At 39.2% G+C, this 17417-nt stretch overlaps 1 protein-coding gene across 1 annotated transcript in view; it reads left to right on the forward strand.

Annotated features, from left to right (window-relative positions):
• The window catches only part of myt1lb (myelin transcription factor 1-like, b), a 251762-nt gene that overhangs the window by 97576 nt on the left and 136769 nt on the right, over window positions 1-17417 (forward strand). The window contains exons 3-4 of the mRNA XM_041812908.1: window positions 642-687; window positions 5354-5387. Coding sequence (XP_041668842.1) covers window positions 642-687; window positions 5354-5387 — 80 coding nt within the window. The remainder of the gene's footprint in view (window positions 1-641; window positions 688-5353; window positions 5388-17417) is intronic.

The raw sequence follows: 17417 nt of genomic DNA on the forward strand, positions 1-17417 counted from the left end.
ACAGTAGGAAAAAAACATTCAAATTTAGGATTGTTATGTAAATACTGAAGAGATGGTTGAGAGCAATGGAGCTGGTGGAAGGTCTTGTTTCTTGTATAGCACCATTTAAAATATATATTTTTGGAAATTGGAAGATTAGTGAAGAGGTTTTATTTAATTCATAACTAATTAATCTGTTTAGACCAAATAAAACATTGCACACAATTTTATTGGTTTAATTATATCTGGAAATAAACATCTAACATCATGCAGATAACAACCTGTGATATTCTAAATATTAACTGTAGATTGAAGAGATTAAAGAGATACAAACAGTTTCTTATAAACTCAGCAGGACAGCTGTAATGGAAAACAGATTTTTTAGGACTCATTTACTCATCATTGTTTGAAGATGATATTAAAGATCCAAATGTTCTCATGTCTCATCTATTTTTAACATAAAATCAAATGACAAACAAACGTGTAAACGACTGTCTGTCAATCATCTTCATGAAGTGATACGTGGAGTGCGGCAGACATCAACTGCATGTTCGACAAGAAGGAAGAAAGGGGCTCAGAACGTGAACGTGTATCCAAATTAAAGGTAATTGTGTGATGCTGTCTGCTGTGTGCTTAACAGCTTGTTTGTTGCTTCTGTGCAGATGGAGGTGGATGCAGACGATAAGCGCCATCGCACACGCTCTAAAGGTATCTGCACCAATACACACGCGTACACACAGCGGCACAGCCATTCAGGGTGACCTTCACTCCCCCAGCACACAAACACACACACACACACACATACTGTACACACACCACTGCACAAATCCCAGACTGCCACAGTTGATTTGGCTTTCCTCACTGCTCGCTCTCTCCTCTCTCTGTCTGTCACTGTCTTTAGTTTTAGATATTTTTAGCTTACATTTACCCTACAAGATTAAAATCACAGAACCACAGTTACATCTTAAACAAAAATTAAACTGAATTAAGAAAAACAGTAACATTGATTACATGCACCAGTCATTTAGGCCTCAGTCATCATGGCTGATCTAAGGGAGAGAATGTTGTAAATTTATCAAAATATTTTTCACAGTTTCCTTTATTGTGAAAATGCCCAAACCCAGAGTTTCCATTTAAGTTGTCAGCTTTGGTTCTTTTACCTGCAGCTAAAATTGAATGATAAATGACCAAATGAAATGAAACAATATGATTCTGTACTATAGCTAATGATACAGGACAATAGGTTAGGATTGCACCTTTACCCGAACCATTTACAAACAAGAAATCTCTGTTTATATACATGAAGTCCCATAACCTGACCACTGAGTTAGTGCACAGCCACTCAGTTTACAAAAATATCGCAGTGGCTTTTAAGTCATAATAAAGTGATAATAAAGGCTTGAAACTGCACAGCGGTGCAAGGGTTAGTGCTGTTGCCTCACAGCAAGAAGGTCCTTGGTTCACTTCCTGGTCAGGGCCTTTCTGTGTGGAGTTTGCATGTTCTCCCCGTGCATGCGTGGGTTCTCTCCGGGTACTCTGGCCTCCTCCCACAATCAAAAACATGCTCATTATGTTAATTTGAGACTATAAAATGGTGTGAGTGTGAGCGTGCCTGGTTGTCTGTCTCTGTTTGTCAGCCCTGTGTTTGACAGGCAACCAGTACAGGGTGCTCTAGCCCAATCACAGCTGGGATAGGCTCCAGCGACCCCCAACGGGATAAGCAGAGTAGAAAATGGATGTATGGATGGATTTAAGGCCTGTTTTAAAAAATCTCTATGATATTACCAACCTTCTGCCAGCATTTTAGTCTGTTAGACTGAATGTTGACTTGACAATTGATGACTGGTCAAAGCAAGTACTGGAGAGGACATTTTTGTCCTTTTGCCATCACTTTGCACACGCACTTGCACCTTAACCTTGCAAAGCAGATGGATTTGCCCGTCTCCATGTTTCTTACTGGTGAATCCATCTTGCAAAGCTCCTGTCTGAACAGTTTGGGCCTAGTTACAAAGTGACAGGACCAATCAGGGTCGAGGGGCAGTACTTTTTAGGCGCGGTGGAGTCGTGACATAAGCAAAAGAAGAGGCTGATGCAATTATGGCGGAAGAGATCAGCGTGAATGATGCTAAAGCGTAGTTTTATCAGCATTTGACAACATTTCTTCAATAAAAGAAGAACAAAGAACAGCACTGAGTGGTTTTCTTTCCAGCTTCAGGGCCGTCTCTGCTCAGTGCTAAGAGGCACTGACGCTAGCAACCACATGGCGGTACTGGTGGAGTTATTACAGGGAGGATAACCAAAGATTCCAAAGAGTGGAAGACAGTCCTCAAGTTTTAACACGACGGATCTTTATATGCCACTTAAAAGTCTTTATTCTAACAATGTTAAAACGAAGCAACAGTAGCCGCTAGCATCAGCCGTGGGCATTAGACAACGCTTAAGAGGAGGCAGAGAGCTGATTGAGCAGGCAGTGGAAACTGCAGAAAGTTTGACAGAGCCAAAAGGCAACGCTAATAAAGACAAAATCAGTCTGACAATCTCCTGATCTGCTGTGGCTCTCATAGACATATCCCTGTCTGCTCTGTTTGATGTGATTTCGTTCAGTCTGATCGACGTTAGGAACAGAAGTTTAGCCACAGAACACACTGTAATTTACATTTTTAACCTATCTCTGATATGACTTATGTCAGTGCATATTTTCAATCTTTATGTAAAACATCAGCTCTAATTCTGACTTATGCAGCAAAAAAAAGAGACCCCCAAACATCTCACTTTGTTAAGCATGACAGCCTGTTATCATTTGGTCTTATGTCTTATTTGACATGAGTCAGCTGAATTCTTGTTTAGTTGATTGAAATGTCAGATTTGACCACTTGTCAAGATACCTAAATTTATTTCAAGGGAAAGGGGAAATATCAGTTAGAATTAGTTATAAATATCTTTGCTCACAACATATTAACCCCTTCTTACCACCAGATGTGCATAAATACAGAAATAAACGTATTTTTAAAATCAACAATTGAAAAAGAATTATCGTTTTTTATTGGTTATCGCCCATCAGGAGTAGGAAATTATCATTTATTGGTATTGGTTCAAAAAAATACTTACCATGCATCACTAGCTCTGCCCTTTCCGAAATGCCGAGAGGTTTACCAGATGATGTTTGAAACACATCTGACGTGTCAGGGTTACTTGTTCCTATCATGGAGCCATGAAACTTAAACCAACACAAAATTCTCCATGGCTCTTCCTTACCTCCTTTTCAGCACTCCCTTCCTCACTCCCAGGTTGAAAACATCTAAAACCAAGTAGTATCTTTGTGTTAATCAGAGGTTCTTCTTCCTCTTGATGCATTTTTTATTCAGAAAGTATCTCCCATCTTTGACAAGAACAAAGAACGAGGTGGTGACCGTTGTTCTTACATCGTGTAGATCAGGCACTTTGTAGGCTGTGTAATGAAGGCTGTGACCACATGGTCCTCTTTGATTGAGTTACATGTGTCCTCTGCTCCTCAGCAAAAGACAGAGAGCAAATGTTTGAGGCAAGGCCTGACACTTAAATCATCATTATGACTTTACACAAAATCACTCCCGAACTTGTCTTCGTGCTTCTCTGTTAATCCTAACAGTTAGTTCCTAAACATATTAAAAGCAGAGTGGAACATCCTGTGTATTTCATATCTTTAAAACATGAGGACTCTTTTGGGGACATATTTTGAAATGACACTAAGAAACAACAGTGTGCCTCCATAACAATGTGTCCTAACTGCATGTGAGCATCAAATTTTACTTGTCTAAACTGATTCTTATTGTAATATCCGGCTCTCCTCTGAACCGTTTGGGCCTGGTTAGAAAGTGACAGGACCAATCAGCATCGAGGCACAGTACTTTGGGGCGCTACAGAGTCATGACATATACAAGCAGCGACAAGAGGCCAGTGCAGTTATGGCGGAAGACATTAGCGTGGATGCTGCTAAAGCACCAGTTTTATCAGAATTTGATGACATTTCTTTGACAAAATAAGAACAAAGAACAGTATTGAGTTGTTTTCTTTTCAAAAACGACAAAAGTCGTGTACTGACATGTCTACAGTCACCATGGTTAGCGTTATGCAGCTCTCTATGGAGTTTATGGTCGGTAGCAGTGACCTTGGTTTAGGACTATGATGTTGCGTGTTTTGTTGCTCTGATTGGCCTGTAACGATGTGACAAACAGAACGTTCATCCAATCACCCTCCCGAGTTTTTTTTCAAAGGCTCTGCCCTTTCCCAAACGCTGTCCATGGAAGGTTTTTCCAGATTGATGCGTGAAACAATCCATCTTGCTTGTCAGGTTAAGAATGAGGTTGTACCCATGCACTTCCCCTGAGCCGTCAGACTACCGCTGCTGTAGTTTTTGAATAGCAGAGCTTTGTTATACCAAGGCTGGTCGGGCTTTTGGGGCAGCTCTTTGCTCTTGTTTTAAAAAAGAAATGTGGTCCAGTTCTGATTAAACAGCCCCTACATCCAAGCTAACGGCTATCGTGGCAGCATCTATTGGAAACACTGGCAAACCCCACCCTTAATGATCGAAAACTCATACCAAAGTAGTTGGGAGAAGAATGAAAACATCTTTTCTATCAGGTAAAGCTTTCAGTGTGGTTCTTTGCTCTTGATGTCGTCCCACCCTGACAAATCTGTAGCTGTGGCTATGTCTGAGCTAAACGCTCCACCAGTAGCCATTGTATACACCCATTCACACAGATAACCCCTTTCCCCTGCAACTATCAAAAATGTATGCTGAGACAGGTCAGCAGATTAGCAAAATCATTTTTTCCACCATGATAAGCTTTTAATTTTTAAAAATACTCCAGTTCTGCTATGGTTTAGCACACTAGCTGTAGCCGTTGCAAACAGCTTTCAGGACAACTTATCCTGCCCGTAGCTTCCACTTTGTTCTCCGTGAACGATTCTGATTGGTTTAAACAGTTTTTGGTTCAGCACAAATGTTATGGATTGGAGCCTTTCAAGATGGATTTCAGACATGTACTCTTGCAAACCCATTTGCTTTGCAGGGTTACTGTAAGGATGGGCAAAGTCAGACAGATGCAGACAGTTCATAACCCACATTAATACAGGGGTGGTTAGTGTGTGCAAGGGTTATGTTGCATTACAACCCAATGGAACTATTCTAACCCTCTCTAAGTTTACAGCATATAAAAAACATTCTGATTCAGGGAATTTCATTGATATTTTTTTATGGTAAACCTTTGAAATTATTCACAGGTTTCTTGTATGTGTTATACAAAGAATTTATTCATTCAGCATGCATTAGTTGGTCCAGTTTTAATATCAACCTCTCTCTCTTTCTCTCTCTCTCTCTCTCTCTCTCTCTCAGTGCCTGTGGATCCAGCATTAACGGAGCTTTTCAGGTCAGTAGAATTGAGAAAGTGCACAGCTTTACACACACTTTCTCACACACAAGGAACACAAATGCACAGATAAGCAAATAGCCAGAGTGTTTTGGAGCCATACTCATACAGACACCCACACTAACAAACCTAGAAGTACACATGACACTGTTGTTGTCTTTGTGCTGGTCAAACTGAGCCTGAATCAGCTTCCACCTTATTACCAATGAGAGATTTCCTGCCTTCCCTTTACCGTTTGATAGTCATCCTCACATAAGCAGCCCATTGCAAGGCCGTTTTTTTTTTTTTGTTCCTTTCTATTTTCCTGTTTCTTCAGCCATGGAGAGATACTTTTGGATAATTCACTTTCCCTCCCTCCTGGTGTGAATTTCTCTCCCCTCCCTTTGGACATCTTCAGTGTCACAAAAAGATGATAACAGCATAACAGAAAAAAAACGAAACACCAAATCTTTCCTCCCTCTTGTGAATACAATTCCCCCATATGAAATATTAAATCAGAGGGTTTTCTCCTCTTTAAAGTTCCAACTAGAAAAGCTAAATAATTCTGTTTCTGTCTCATGTACTTGATATTTAGCACGATAGTCAATTATCAATTCATTACCCATGCAGCTCTACTTTTTCTCTGTCTTTACGCCCACAGCCACAAAGTTCCTGTCGGGTGATTTGAGTGGGCGGAAGGTAGAACACAACTTTAGCTCAAATTTGAAGCTTTTCTTTGTCACTGTAAAAGTTTCTTCCAAGTGTATTCTTACGGTCTATTGTCATCTTTAACAGATCGAAAGTGTGAGGATAAGCTTCAAACCAATTAGGGCGAATGTTAAAAGATAGCAGCAATACTGTTTTATCTTTATTTTATTCTGATCACTGAGACTGTGGAAGCAGCAAACGTCATACAGTGTGGTTGCTGGTGCACAGTGGGCTACACCTCTGCAGAGACGGTTTAGGCTGAAGATGAGATGTGTGTGTGGGGTTTAAAGCAGCTTGCCTTTACTGAAGTAATCTAAAGATTTGTTCTTTATTTACAGCTTCAGAACAGTTAGTAGTTTTCTTTCATCATCAGTTGCTAAAACATTTCTTGGCTGTTGCAATGAATTCATTCAAGTGGGAGAAATGTCAACCCATGTGCAAATACCTTTAAAGCAGGGGTGTCAAAATCAAGGCCTGGGGGCCAAATCCGGCCCGTGGTGCTTTTGTTCCCGGCCTGCAAGATCATATTATATTTCTATTGCAATTGGCCCACTGTGGGCTGGGTTCAAAAGCACCACAGGCTGGATTTGGCCCCTGGGCCTTGAGTTTGACACCCCTGCCATATCCCTTACATACTGTTCATATTCTGTACCTTCACAGTATGGTCCGGGTCAAAATTGACCTGGACCAAGAATTCCCTTGTAGCAAGTATTTCTGCCAAATTTTTAACCACAAACCTATTCAGAATGTTTAAATAGCCTATGCCACTTAAAAAAATGAAAGATTAATCCTTCATAAGTGTTTCAAAGAGCAGGGAAAGTGTATTTTTTATGTTTTACACCACTCGTTTTTAGTGAAAAATATCTATTACACAGTATAATGTCAAGTAATATATGTAAGAAATAAAAAATATAAAAGCCATAATGATTTGAATATATATATACAGCATTCTGGAACTTTTGGACTTCATAATATAACCACTGAACGCCGTCCTCACTGCTGTATCATAAGATATAAAGTGCTTATTGTGAATTAGTCTCTGCATTCAAAGCAGAGGTGGGACACTTTCCATGTGTGGATCTTGCACGTGTTTCCCACATTTGCAGCAGGTTGTCCCTGTTTTACAGTCTTTTTTTTTTTTGCAGGGCAGAAGCTGCATCTCCTTCTCTTCTGTTCCTTCATATTTGCTTCTTGATCAGGGCCAGGCTCAGATTGCTACACTGCCCTTACCAGTGCCACCTGTTGGACGTTCAGTCTTGCTGCCATGATGTCTGTCACTGAAATGGCAGCCCATAAATACCTTTATGATGTTATGACCCCCACCACCTCCCTCACAGCCCAAACAGACTCCAATTTGTTACTTTGCACATTATTTTATTACATAGCAGGTGCAGGTGCTTGCAGGTGCACATCTTGTGTCTGTGTGAATGCACCCTCTGACCTCTGGATGACTTCTGTTCCCTTTATGCACCACATATGATCACTCCTGTGTTGTTACTCTTCTTTCACTATTACTATTCTTTACTATTTCAATATTTTGGGATTCCCCCTGCCCCTTCAAAGACCATCAGGTGTCTGTCTCTGCGGGAACCTGGGCGAATGTTTTGGGAACACAGTTCTCGTGACAGTGGTGAGGTCCCCTTGAACTTTCACATATAAAATGCACACAAACATGACATGTACATTCTCACAGTTTCAAGATTCCATAAAACTACAATTTTCCTTTATTTGACCCTTACTGGTAGATCTAAAATCTAACTGACTAGATAAGGGTCAAATTTGACCCGTAACAGCCTCAGTGTGCAAAAATGTGTAGCACCTATACAAAAATATGAATTAATGAAATATTTTAATAGTATGTATTTTGGGTCACTTCAGGAAAAGTCATCAAATTTCAGGCTAAAAGAATGACGTTTAGGGTATTTTTACTGCTGTCAAAAGTCAAAACGGGTCAAATTTGACCCAAACAGTATGTAAAGGTTAAATTGTGTTCAAAGGCCTGAATTTTTAGTTATGGAAAACATATTTAGATAAAGGTATCGGCAAAAATGAATCAGTAGATATCAGCAAGAATCCAATATCATGCATCTGTAGTAATTATTCTATAAGCATGGGGCAAAAATGCACATAGCCAGGCTGTGACTTACTGATAGGAGTCAGACAGGTACACTACCGCTCAAGAGTTTGAGATCACTTGGAATTTTTCTTTCCTCATGAAATAAGTCTTAATAGGAAATACAGCAAAAGAACTGGACATGCTGACATTGTCAGAGTTAGAAATCATGATTTTAATGAAAAATGTTCTTTAAACTTTGTCTTCATAGAAATTAAACATCTCTTGCAGCATTTACAGCCATGCAGACCTCAGGCATTCTAGCTATCAGTTTTTCAAGGTAATCTGATGAGATTTCCCCCCATGCTTCCTGGAGAATCTCACACAAGATGGATTGGCTTGATGGAGTCTTCCTTTGTACCGTATGGTTAAGCTGCTCTCACAACAGCTCAGTAGGGTTCAGATCTGAAGACTGTGCTGGCCACTCCATTACAGTCAGAATTCTGGCTGGCTGCTTGTTGAATATTTTGTAGACATTTTGGAGGTGTGTTTTGGGTCAGTATCCTGTTGTAGGATGGAACTGGCCCCAAGCAAGTGCTGTCCACAGGGTACAGCATGGCATTGCAAAATCTTGTGATAGCTTTCCTTCCCCAAGGTCCCTTCCACTCTTTACAGATCTCCTATTCTACCACCTCCAAAGCCCCCCAGACCTTCACGCTGCCTCCACCTCTCTGACTGATGGTTTTAAGCACTGTTCTTGCATCTTTTCATTAGTTCTGTCTCACAAATGTTCTTCTGTTTGATCCAAAGACCTCAAACTTGGACTCATCTGTGCACAGCTTCTTCTGGTCTTCCAGTGTCCAGTCCTTTTGCTCACTTATTTAGAAAATGGTTTTTAGCTGTGCAACATGGTGAACTTGGATTAGCAGCCATGCCAGAAGATTGATGCAGAGGACTGACAGTTGCTGATAACTGTTTGAGCTGCATGAAAATGTTTTTCTTTGGAAAACAAACTTTTGAGTAGTAGTGTATTTATCAATGTTGTATTAAATTACCACTACTTGATACTTGGACAAGGATTTTGGGTCAAAATCAACATGCAGCGCCTTTGATGCTTTATGATTTCCAACGCTGTTCCAGTTAGCAGTGAGATATTATTGATTTGTAGATGTATTTCATCAAGGATGCTAGCAAAACAGCACATTTCATAAAATTAGCACAGTAGATTCAACAAGCATGTTTTTCTTTGTATTTTTAAATTCTACACACTACAACAAATCTTTAGATTAATCTCCACCACCTGTTAAAATCATGGCGTTAGGTTTATACCATCCAAAGCTTTGTTACTTGCTAATAAAAAGAACCACTTCTCTTTAGCTTTAATAGAGTCTTTGCTCTTGAATTGAAACCGTTTATTGACCTACACACGATGCAGCATGTTTTCCCATGAGGATGAGGAGAGAAGCCCAAAGGATTTCACAGCAGTTCATCAATGTTAGCCACTCAGCTCGTCTGTCTATGCTAGTCACAGTTCTGTTTTCAGCTGCAGAGGCTAAAATGAGTTTTGCATGTGAATATCTACAGTATGTATGTATAATCACGTGTTTGCAAACTCAAGGGTGCTTCTTTCAGTGTCCTCTACTCGTCTTTGTGAGTTGTTTCCACCAGAGTAATGTGTGAATTTAATTTTGTCCTTGGCTCTGTGTGTTAGCGGGTGGTTGTGGCTAAGATAAGGGTTCCTGCCTACCTATATATCAATAAATAATATTCCACCTGGAAGATTACTGTGTAGCCTGTAGCTGATATTCATAGATAGTACAAGGTGTTCTCCTCCTCCCTCTCTCTCTTCCTCTCTCTCCTTCCTACCCCTTCATTTTCACTGTTTCCCCCTTCTTTCTCCCCGTTTCTGTCACTCGCACCACCCTCTCTCACTTCTCTCTCTCTCTCTCTCTTTCTCTGCTGCTGCCTGCAGATAGTAATTAATCAGGGGATCGATGTGAAGCCTATCTCCAGGCTGAGGCGTCTATAATGTCGATAATGCCGCTCGATGGCCTCTCTCCCCGGAGAGCTGATAGTCTTCAGGACGAACAGCCTTGACTTTGCATGAAGCAGTCTGGGCTGCATTAGATAGGCTGCTGCTGTTATGCCTGTTTGTCGGCCTGTACGTGCGTTTCTATGTGCATCAACTCGAATACAGAACACACACATTCAACCGTAGTAGGATATAAATGTGCTGTTACCTTTGAGAGAACTTTTTAGGTTTCCTATGGCAGGATTAGGAAACAAACGGGTGTGATTGTGGTTTTATTAATTTCTCAGCACATCAGACTTTAAATGGTCTCACAAGACCATCAGAAAGCTTCATTAAAAAGGGATTGTTTAAGATTTCAGATTTGTTAACAAACCCTGCAGCAAAAAACTGTAAATATGATGTCTAGCTTAATCCTGAATCCTTTAAATTAATCCATACTTTGGCAATGTTTTATGGCAGAACCCTTCTTTTCATTAAAGCTTAAACAGAAAAGTGTGGATGCTGTTTAGGGGGGGAAAAATCCTAATCATGAAAACAAGAGATCAATAACTGTCATATTCTGTTACCTGAGTTTTGACATAGGTTTGTCACAAGGTAAATTTTTCAGTGCTTGCTTTGATATATTTTTCATTTTTTTATTTTTATTTATTATTTTCATTTTTTTAGATTTTGATTAATTTAGTTAATTTATATTCATTATTATAATAAATATATAAAATTATTTATTATTATTATTATTATTATTATTATTATTATTATTATTATTATTGATTAATTTAGATTTTTTTTAATTTCTTATCTTAACTTATTTTGGCAATGAAAGTAGTAAAATTGAAAGTGAAAGTTTCCTTTTCAATTTCATTAAAACACAAAATTAAAAATAAGTGAATGAATAAATATTAACCTCTTTCAGGTTAGTATTTAGTAGATTCACCTTTGCCTGCAGTCACAGCTCTGAGTCTGTGTGGATAGGTCTAATTCAGGCTTGCACATTTGGACTCTGCAAATTTACTCCATTCTTCTTGAGCTAAACTGCTCAAGCTCTTTCAGGTTGCATGGGGATCAGGCGTGAACAGCCCTTTTCAATTCCAGCCAAAAAGTCTCTATTGGATCAAGGTCTTGGCTTTGATTTGGCCACTCCAGATCACTCATCTTGTTGTTTTTAAAGCATTTCTGTGTAGCTTTCGCTGTTTCTGGTCATTGTCTTGCTGGAAAATAAATTGTCTCCCAAGCCGTAGTACTCTTGCAGACTGAATAAGATTGTCCTACAGGATTTTCCTTTAGTTTGCCGCATTCATTTTACCGTCTACCTTAACAAGCCTTCCCGGGGAGGCTGCTGAGAAGCATCCCCACAGCATGATGCTGCACCACTGTGCTTCACAGTGGGGATGGTGTGTTTGTGGTTATGTCAGTGTTTGGCATCTTGTCTGATGGCCTAAAAGCACCATTTTGGTCCCGTCAGACCAAAGAATTTTCTTCCATGTCTTTTGGTGAACTCTAGCCAAGATTTAATCTGAGTTTTCCTCAATAGTGACTTTCTCTTCTCCACTCCAAAGCTTTAGTTTGTGAAGAACCTGGGCAACAGTTGTTGTCTGCAGAGTGTCTCCCATCTCAGCTGCTGAAGCTGGGAACTCCTTCAGAGTAGTTATAGGTGTCTTGGTGGCCTCTCTCATTAGTCTCCTTCTTGCACGCTCACTCAGTTTGTGATGATCTAGTCAGATTTGCACATGTGCCATATTCCTTCCATTCCTTGATGATGGATTTAACTGAACCCTAGAGGATGTTCAGTGCCTTGGATTTTATTTTTTTGTGTCCATCCCTGGATTTGTACATTTCAATATTTTTTTTCTCTTAGTTGCTTGGGGTGTTCTTTTGTCTTCAAGGTGTAATAGTAGCCAAGAATACTGATTAACTCCTCCTCCCTCATCCAAAGCAACAGTGCTGAGATCCTCCAGATGTGTTAAAATGTAACTTTAAGAAAAAAAATGATTGATTTTGGTGAGAAACTCGAATATAGTGGTTCAGTGGTGAAATATGTTTGGTTTTTGAGCAAAATAGAATAGCTTTGCCAGTTTCGCCCAAAACAGAACTAGTTTATCTACAGCCAATGACTGTTCCTTATAATAATATTAAAATATCTTAAGTTATATCAGTACATATTTGGATCATTAAGGATTACTGATCCTGATCAGTTTCAATGAAAATTAACGATCCCTAATAACGATAATTGTGTTCCTGCCAAAGCTCTCGCTTTGTAATTGGTGCCTTCAGTACTTTGGCAAACATCGCAGACACAGGAGAGGGAATAAGGTTCAGGTTGAGGTCCAACATGTAGGAAGAATCTGCACTAAGAGGACTCCATCTGACTCCTGTGTTTGAAAGCAGCCACCTCAGCCGCAGATACGAAACACGTTGAATGTTAAGGCATCCCTCTCCACTCAAATCTCCAATTACATGGTTGAATCTCTTTTATGAAAGAAAAAAATAAAGATGGCTTTAACAGAAACCCAATCTCAATAAACCTCATCATGTTTTTCATACGCAGGGTGGAGTGGGGGAGGAGCCGTGTCTCGCAGAGCTCTCAGCATAAACATTCCTCTCCACATCTCCCTTTGTCATTTGCATATTTACAGTCTGCCATGCTAATCATGTTTATTGGGGTGTATAAGTACTATGCAGGAGCTCAATAGGAAAGGATAGCTTTGTGCTGGAGACTGCATGGCAGAGGCACTGGGATAAAAATTGCTCAACCCCCCCATCCCCTCCCCGTATCTGGAAATAAAGCCCTCTCCAGCAGTAATCCAATTTCAAAAGACAAAAAGAGTCATCTTACGTAACTAGGACAGCTCGGGCTTTTGCTAATTATGGTGTTAATGCACAGCGAAGAAATCCCCTGATTTTAATTCTTAAAGACCCCGATTTATGAAGATATTTGTGTGTTTTTGGGTGTAAGGCTTAATGTTTTGCATCATGAAATATTAACAAATCCATGTGAGGTGAAAATGTTCGGCTTACAGTAAAAAGGTTTTTATCTTGTGTCTGCATGTATCAGATATCTTTTTTTCCAGTTAAAGCAATCAAAATATATTTTTTTGCAAACTCAAGGTTTCTGTGGCTAAAGCTAGCTGGTATATACAAAGTCCTCACTCCTTTGTTAGCACTGATCAGAAATCCAGACACAGATTTACTCAGTTCCACCTCCAGCACCTACATTTCATTTTCAGTCCATTTAGGATGTGACACTGATGCTTTAGGGACAGCTAAAGGTGCAAAATACAGAATGTTCCTGTTGTCTAAATGTCAAAATGAATGAAAATTGACTGAACTTGTGTTATATATGTTTTTAGTTGAGCACTTGTACCTCAGTTACTTACAACAATTTTCAGTGCAGAAGAATTCATGACTTTTACAGCTGTGAGCATCAACATGGACAAAAGTAAACAAAAAGTAACAGCTATTATGTAGGCATTCTTCTAGTATTGTCACCTATGGTGAGTCTGGACCTAAACATTTATTGTCTATATTTGAACACACGGTAAATTAGAAGTTGTATTTTTTATGACTAAAAAAACAGCCTATTTTCTATGACAAAAACTAGACTAAGACTAAATAGAAATATGATATGTTTTAAGACTAAAACTGACAAAAAGTACATTTGTTTTTGGTCAAGATGACTAAAACTAGACTAAAATGTAATGTAGTTTTTGTGGGACATTCAAAATCCGTGATATTTCTCCACTATGGGTAAATCTGTCAAAATACAACATAGCTGTAGCTATTCTGCCTCTCAGCTTTGAAAAGCAGGGACCTGGGGCAGTACCCAGGGAGAACCCACACTTGCATGGGGAGAACATGCAAACTCTGCACAGATAGGCCCTGACCAGGAAGCGAGGAGGACTTTTCATGGACTAAATCTAGACTAAAACTAAAAAGGGTAGAAATGACTAAAATGTGACTAAAAATAAAAGATATTTCGTCTGAAGACTAAGACTAAAATTGAAAATAACTGCCAAAATTTACACTGCAGTGGATACAGCAGAAAATTAGGGAGAGAATGTGAGGAATGACATTTTTGAAAGGAGCCACAGTTCAGATTTGAACCTTTGTTTCTCCCTCAGAAGAATTTTATATGTATTATATATTACATATAATACTAATACTTATATATAATACTAAACAGAGATATTGAACTGAAAACAAGAGGATGTTCCAAATATTTGTCGCATTAAACTTAGTGACTCAGTAAACATTTACCTTGTGGCATTATTGTCTCTTTTAGTTTCAGTCCCATTTTGTCATTTCTATCCTTTTTAGTTTTAGTCTAGTTTTAGTCCTTAGAGAGTCCTCACATTTTAGTCTTTACTTTTAGTCCAAGCATTTATTTTCTTGCCTAAATTTGGTAACAAATCATGGTAGTGTGTTCTCTGTACTCTGCCTAACCTGGGGTCCCTGCTTTCTACACCTGAGAGGCAGAATAGCTACAGCTGCATTGCTTTTTGACAGATTTACCCACAGTGGAGAATTGCCACAGATTTTGATTGTCCAACAAAAAGTACATTACATTTTAGTGTAGTTTTAGTCATTTTGACGAAAACTGAACTAACTTTTAGTCAGTTTTAGCCAACACAGATGTATTTTTGTTAGTCATAGTCTAGTTTTTTTTTTCACGGAAAAAAAGGCTGTCGACAAACATTTTTAGCCTTAATTTTAGTTGATGAAGTTAACACTGCTCTGCATGCTACAATAGATTATTTTTTAGAGGAGTGGGTGCCTTAATTCCATGTTTAACAGTATTTGGAAGGTAAACAAGAGGTATCCAAAACCCCCGTAACATCTGGACTGTCACCAGTTAATCCAGCGCCAGTTGAGCCGGCACACCAGGGCTTTTGTGTATGTTAACTCTACTAGCTAAAACTAAGAGTAAACTCTAGCTGACCCCGGTTTGCATAGTGCAGTGGTTCCCACAGTTTTTCTGTTGGGCTGATAAAAATAATCCCTTACCTTACGTATCAACATGTGAAAACATGAAAAAGTATGACAAACACACTGTCATTCACAATTTTTGATTACAAATTCCTTATTTTTTTTAGAATTTCCTGAAACATAAAACCTAAAAATGTTAAGTTTTAAGAATGTTGCTCTCTGATGATGAACAATTTCCTGAAAAAAAGAACTTATTAAACATCTTTAAGATTTATACACCTGGTCTTGCAATAATTTCAGTGGCTATTGTGGGCTTATTTGCTGCTACAGATCTTCTTGAGTTCTGGATGCAGTTGTGAGGAGGCCACTCTCAGTTCATTTTCAGTGTTCAGCTTTGATTTGTTTTTTGTCTTAATTGAGGCAACAGCAGAAAAAAATAATAATCTCAAGGCTCTTGTGCCTAGCAGTAGATACTACTTTTCCATTCCACTCCAAAATGCTGGCAATGTCTTGGATAAGAACTGCAATAACATTGTTGAATCTGAGGTGACATCAGTGAACTACTCCTCTTCTACAGTGCAGATGTCATCAGCTGGTATTGCTTTACCTTACCATGTCCCCCATCATGACATAATTTTTTTTTATATTGTTTTAATTGAGATTAACCTGGCAGCAGATTTTCCTTCTGTGCATGTAAAGTTTTTTCCTCATGAAAGGTGACTGGATTTGTGTGAGGTGATCATGAGTCCTGAGGTTTTCTTAAACGCATGTAGCAGAATTCTGTTTTCATAAAATCAGTTAATTTGTATTTGTTTCAAGTTATTTTCTGTGTTTAAAGCTGGCTGTCTGCTAAATGCAACCTCCTCTCCCCTTATTAGCTTGAATCAGAAATCCAGATTTGCTGGATTTCCCCCTCAGCATGTAGATTTCATTGTCAGTCCAGGTGGGATTTGACACTGAAATGTTGAGAACATAAGTAAGGTAGATATCTGCTAAAGTCCCTCATTTTTTCCTGCCTCTGATAGATTTTCTGCTGCCGTGCAAAAGACATAAAGTTGTCCTCTGTCACTGGCCAGGTGAACGAGAAAGGCGTGCAGCGGTCCTGGCCTTGGATTTAATTGCCAGTGTCAGCGCTGAAACATGGCCGAACAGGAAATGATCAAGTTAATGAAACGTTTTAATTATTCAACATAATTGTTGAACGTGAGGACAGTGTTGGTGAATCCCTGGCCTGGTCGTTCGTGCTAACTCTTCCTCCCTCTCCCTCTGTCTCTTTCTCTCTTGTTCTCTTTGTCTCTTTCTTTTTATCCACATTGAGCACTTGCTCTCCCATGGTGCTCCCCCTCATCCTTATTACCCAGCATTCTCCCCACTGATAGAACCAGCAAGATCAGTCTGTTATAATTACTTGCCCTTGTCTGCTTGGGGTTGTTACTCTGAGATGGAGTTTGAAAATATATCACATATTTAAAGACTCGACTGGTTCCTGAGCCTTTCAATACCTCTACTACAAGAATCTAGCTGATAACTTCATATTCCACTAATTTAACTTTAGCTGTTCCTAATTCTGGCACTTTATGGCCACCATATGTTCTGAGCTTAATCCTGCACTGAGCAAGCGTGGGTTTTTGATTATATCACAGGATAAAATGTGTGTAAAATACCCTCTTTGACATTAAAGTGTATCCACAGCCAGTGTCTACTTCAAATGTTTCCTTTTTTCCATTTACTCTTTTCTCTTCTCTGATTGGTTGTTTTCTAGGAATGACTATCTCCTCATTCAGACTGTACACTGTCATGTCGCCCTCTTTTGGCCTTTGCACACCCAGTCTGTCTTTCTGCAATTTTTTTTATTTATTTTTTTGTATTAAAAAAAAGAAAAATAGAGCTCATGTTGTGCTAATTATTTTTACACACTGATGCTGAAACTTTCATCTATCAGTATTTTTTCAGAACAGGTTCGATTTTGTGAATTTTTTCTCATCACTTTGAGTCGTCAATGGGTGATTGATGATTCAGATCAGCGCCTGCTGCTTCCTTCTCTCTCACTCATCCCCCTCCTGTCTCCTTCCCTCCCTCCCAGTGAGCCCTCACTTCAAACGCTGTGATTTGGCCGTGTATTATGTGGATATAAAACTTAGTATATAATAGATAAAGGCAGATGTTACGATTCACAGCCATGAAAAGTTGCTCTCCATCTCTACATTTTGGCACAGTGTTATGACGCATGAGTGGCCGCAGTATGAAGCTCTCTGTCAGGTTGGATGGATCCAGTGTGATTTTAAAGGTGTGACAGCGCCAAAGGCTCGCAGTACAAAACAATTTGCCACATTCT

The sequence above is a fragment of the Cheilinus undulatus genome, linkage group 18, assembly GCF_018320785.1.
Source record: "Cheilinus undulatus linkage group 18, ASM1832078v1, whole genome shotgun sequence".
Lineage (NCBI taxonomy): Eukaryota > Metazoa > Chordata > Actinopteri > Labriformes > Labridae > Cheilinus > Cheilinus undulatus.